Genomic DNA, 5050 nt, shown 5'->3' on the forward strand with positions numbered 1-5050 from the left:
TTTTGAACGGGAGGACAAATGAAGAAAATAAAAAAAACTATAGGCGTGAGTCTCATTTTGAGAGATTGATATTAAAATTGGAGTGGGATTAGGGATGGAAATAACGTTTTAAAATTATGTCTGATATGTAGGAATATTCGCAAGGAATACTTTCTCTCATTTTTATTTTCAATTAAATATAACTTATGAAAAGACAATAATCTTTTTTTAAAAATAATAAAAGCAAACAAGAAACCCTAAATGCGACAGACAAATCAGAAAACTTCTGCGACAGCCGTTCAATTGTTCTGCTTTCTTCTTGCTAGCCAAACTTTTGTGACAACAAAGTAGAGAGATTCTAGCTCCCATTTTCGCTATCAAGCTGCCAGAAGGGGGTTCTGGTTTTGGGTTTCCTGAAGCTGAAACAATCAAAACCAGAAGTGACTGTACTATGGAGCAAAGAAGATGAATAAAAGTAAAACCTAGAAGTGAAGGAGATGGATGGAATGACAATACTTGACGAGCGACTATAGATATAGATGGAGCGACAAGGGAGATTGATAGAGGAAGTCTCTTGCGGTGTGATAGTGAAGATGGTGCTTTGAGGTGTGCGATGGTGATGAGGCATCTAGGGCAAATATCACAAGGGCTTTCTTGTCCAAAATTTTATAAACCATGAACAGTTTTGTCATAAAAATTTTGTAAATCAGGTTTGATTTTTCAATATCAAGAGCAGGTGACTTTGAGTAATCCGATCTAAGTGGGTTTAATCAAATTCAAGGAGGCTCAATACCCTATACCAAATATATTAAATTAGGCCATGCCCAATGCCATTCTAAACCCAACTGCTTATTGCTGCGGGGCAAACATAGCCTAAGGACCTATGTAAGAACTAGGTGAAATTATAAGCGTTGGGGAATTAATTTTCCCTTATAAAAATAACAATATTTTCAAATAAGTGTATTTGAACTTCAATGATTTAATTTTAAATTTAGTTGAAGGCAGATAAAAATAATATTTATATTAGAAATACACATATTATAACTACTTATTTAACTTATATGTATAAATTATAAAATATCAATTCAACTTAACCAAGATTTGAAACCTGATTCCAAAATATAGAATTTTGGAGAAAATATTTTGAAGCACATAATCTTAGAAAGTACATTAAAGCTAATCCTAATTTTATATGATGATGATGATGATGCTACCTTAGTTAGTGTGGGAGGAAATTTTGAATTTAAAACTATCAATAAAAAAGTTCCAAATAAAAATCCAATTAAAACAACCAATAAAAAACTAGAATAAGGATGCTATTTAATATTAATATATACATAAATAAAAATTGAGCCATCAATTTATCACTTTAGACACCAAATTTTGAAGCTTTCTCGTGTTCTTCACTTGTTGAAACCTATACTATAATATCTCCTAAATAACTTGCAAACAACTATCAAAGTTTAATCACTTATGAAAAGTAAGCATAAGCATAAGTTAGTAAATAATATATATATATATATATAATATAAATGAAACTGACACTACTTTATGTAATATTATAGTCACAAAAACTCAACATCTTGAAATACCTATGTAATACCATTTGATTTATTTGATAAGTTTTGATCAAGTATTTTTTTTAAGATGAATTACTTGAAATGTGTGTTTGCCACTCTTATCTCAATAGGTTGATAGCATGATTAATACAAAACCCATATAACTATGATATAGTAAAATGAAATATTAAGTAAACTTGCTGCAAACCAAATGAAAGACAAGCTATTATTAGTGATGAAAATATATGAGGGCCATTACAAGTAATTTTCACGCACTATCTGCACAATAGATTTATAGATGATATTAAAATTAATCAAACTTGAAACTTATAATGAAATTATATCTAAGCACATTTATTAATACTTGATATAATTACAAAAAGGGAACACATGGCATGAACACGTGGCTTAATACCTTATCATTATATTTATATATAATGATATAACCTAATGCTGTTGCAAATAGAGTTGTCAATTAAAGCTAAGTCAAAATTTAAACAAAATTCTCCTATTAAGCTTGATTATAACTTAAAGCTTTGTTTTGGTCAGCCTAACCTTGACCCTATATTTTTTATTTTTTAATTTTAAAATTTAAAAAATATATATTTAAAATTTCAAAAAAAAAAGTTATTACACATAAACATTAAATTTAAAAAATAAATTTAAATCAATATACACAATAACAAATTTAGTCTAATAAAAATAAACAACATCACAAAATCAAGAAATAACATTGATAATACTCAAACTTTGTTGGCATCATAAGCTAAATCTTGATGATTTTTATGGTCATCAAGTATCAATATAATTTTATTCTTCTCATTGTAGAGCCTTGTTAGTGGCAAAACATTAAGATTTTTATATATATTTTTTCTTTATCCTTGTAAAATAAGGTTAGGATTTTAGAATTAGTATAGTATTTAATTCTTTTTAATATTAAAATTTAAAAAATTACAAAGAGTGTAAAAGGATTGAAGCTCTTATTTTAGAGCTTAAAAAGGTCAATGGATTTAAGCCTAATTATCATTTTATATTTTAAAATAACGGGGCTTACTAATGGATTTTTTTTCAAGCTTAAAAATTTGAACTCTCCTGGTTGGATTTGAATTTTTGAAGTTGACTTGTCTCCACTATCCTTCCTTTCCATTTTCTCTTCACTACCCAAACTAAATTTGGACCATCCAAATTTGGTATAGATTAAATCTGGATAGTTTAAATTTAAAGTTTTTATTTTTATTCTATATTAAAATTAAAATTTTTAATAAATCTATCATGAATCAAAATAATCCAGATTTAAATTTGCAGGATCCAAAAATTATAAATATAAAATAAAAATAAAAATAAAAAAAATAAAAAATTTAAATTTAAATCATCTAAATTTAATCTGTATCAAATTTGGACAATTTAAATTTTATTTTAAGGTAGTGGAGAGGAAATGGAGAGAAGCCTAGTGAAGACAAGCCTAAGTCTTGGATTTCTCCCCTGCAAAGGAGAGAAAAGACAAAAAATTAGTACAGATTTAAACTGTTAAATTAAATTTAAAAATTTTTAAAAATATAAATTTAATTTATATGATTTATATCTACAGTAGAGAGATAATGTAGAAAAAAACAGAGTAGAGACCAACCACCTCCTCGTTACCATACGTGGGGAAAATTGATTTATAATTTTATTTAAAAAACCCGTCGGTTTATTCTATGGTCTTCTACGATCACCACTTCACCAGTTACAGAAAGTCAGAAACAGCTAACGCAGAAGGAAATGGATGGCGACAACCCAGTTCTTCCCACGGATATGATCACCAACATTCTTATACGTCTTCCGGTAAAATCCCTAATCCGATTTCAATGTGTCTGCAAAAATTGGAAAAATCTCTTCAAACACCCATATTTCATCGCTCAACACCTCCAACACTCCTCTCATAAAAACCCTTCTCTTCTTATAGAAGATTATGGCAAATCTGATCCTTTTCGAATATGTTTGCTCGATCGTGAGATGCAAGTCCTTGAAGTACCGAACGATCCTTTTATTGATTCTATGTGGTTGTGTGTTTGGACCATCGATTCCTGCAATGGCTTGGTCTGCATGGGAGTCGCTACTTTTCCTAAATCTCTTTCCCTTTTTGTATGGAATCCAGCGACTAGGGAGGTGAGGCGGGTGTCTAGAGCTGTTAGTTCTTTTGAATACGAGGAATTCTATGTAGGATTTGGGTTCAGTCCATGGGTTGGTGATTACAAGATAGTGAAAATTGGTGTTTCTGGGAATGATTGTCTGGTTAATCAAGTAGAAGCCTATTCATTAAGCATAGGGTCATGGAGGGAAGTAGAATTTGGGAACTTAGATGGTGTAGCGATTACTTCTAACGGTTTCACTTCTAATGGATCTATCTTTTGGATTGGGTCAAGATTGGGTGTGGGGGAGGATGAAGATGATTTTGATTTGATTGTCTCATTTGACATAGCAATGGAAGTGTTTACATTGATACCAATGCCTTCTTCACCCTTGTCAATTACAAATACACCATATCCCAGGTATCTTACTGTATATGAAAACAAGCTTGCTCTGCTCTCTCACACTTTGAGTGGAGACTTCAAATCGTCCTTGATTCATTTGTGGGTGATGGAGGAGGGTACATGTGTCTCTAGAGAGAGATGGAGTTGGACTAAGACATATACTAGCAGCCCTTATTCAGGTTGCTTGTTAGTTCCAACGACTATTTGGAGGAATGAAATTGTATGCAATGTTTCTATGTTGTTCGAACCCATTGATCAAGTTGAAGATGATGCAGAGAATGATGAACGAAAAATTGTTATGTTCAATCTCACAACCAATGAATTTAAGACGTTTGATATCCGCAAATCTGTCCTTGGTTATGGTATTTTCAATTATACAGAAAGCCTTGTACCAGTCGGCAACATCCACACTGAATAGCAATGGTCCTAAATGTTGATTATTATAATTCATATTTACTTTGTTTTCGCATGTTTGGTGGAAATGGACCTATAAGGTTTTAGTTCATTCTGTAACTACAAGGCTTGGTGTGGTTCAGAGTTTTTATCAAAATGATGAATGCAGATATGCAATAACATATGCTTCTAGCTTTATCTGAATTATCTATGATATCAAGTTATTCAATTTTCTGTCATAGATAGATTTTTTGTTTTGCCAACAAAAGATGGATATATATTTTAGTTGTTGGTGTGTGGATTAGTTAGGTCTTTTTATCCAGCTAATGTACCTAATATTTTTTTTAATATGTTAGGGAATAAAAGTGGGTGAAGCAAATTTAAGTTTCATGTCTTTTCGTTCATTTCTAATGGATAGATGAATTAAATACACTGGTTTGTGACTTTGTGGAAGTATCTCTGTTGGCCCCATTTTGGATATATGATCCCTCATTAATTCCTATCAATAATTCAAATTTTTTTTTTATTGCTAATCTAGACCATTACTTGCAACACCTACAGCTTTAGCATTTGGATCAGTTTCATGGCATTTGCTAAGCTTACCCA

The 5050-nt window shown here is 30.8% G+C and overlaps 1 protein-coding gene across 1 annotated transcript; it reads left to right on the forward strand.

Annotated features, from left to right (window-relative positions):
- The first annotated feature begins 3247 nt into the window (after positions 1 to 3247).
- Positions 3248 to 4648, forward strand: LOC129286701 (putative F-box protein At3g10430). The gene has a single exon (XM_054922697.1). It carries the CDS (start codon positions 3300 to 3302, stop codon positions 4467 to 4469), a length of 1170 nt encoding a protein of 389 aa, XP_054778672.1. The 5' UTR covers positions 3248 to 3299; the 3' UTR covers positions 4470 to 4648.
- The last annotated feature ends 402 nt before the right edge of the window (positions 4649 to 5050 follow it).

Source organism: Prosopis cineraria, unplaced genomic scaffold, assembly GCF_029017545.1.
Source record: "Prosopis cineraria cultivar Desert tree isolate PC_DT_omini unplaced genomic scaffold, ASM2901754v1 PC11, whole genome shotgun sequence".
NCBI lineage: Eukaryota > Viridiplantae > Streptophyta > Magnoliopsida > Fabales > Fabaceae > Prosopis > Prosopis cineraria.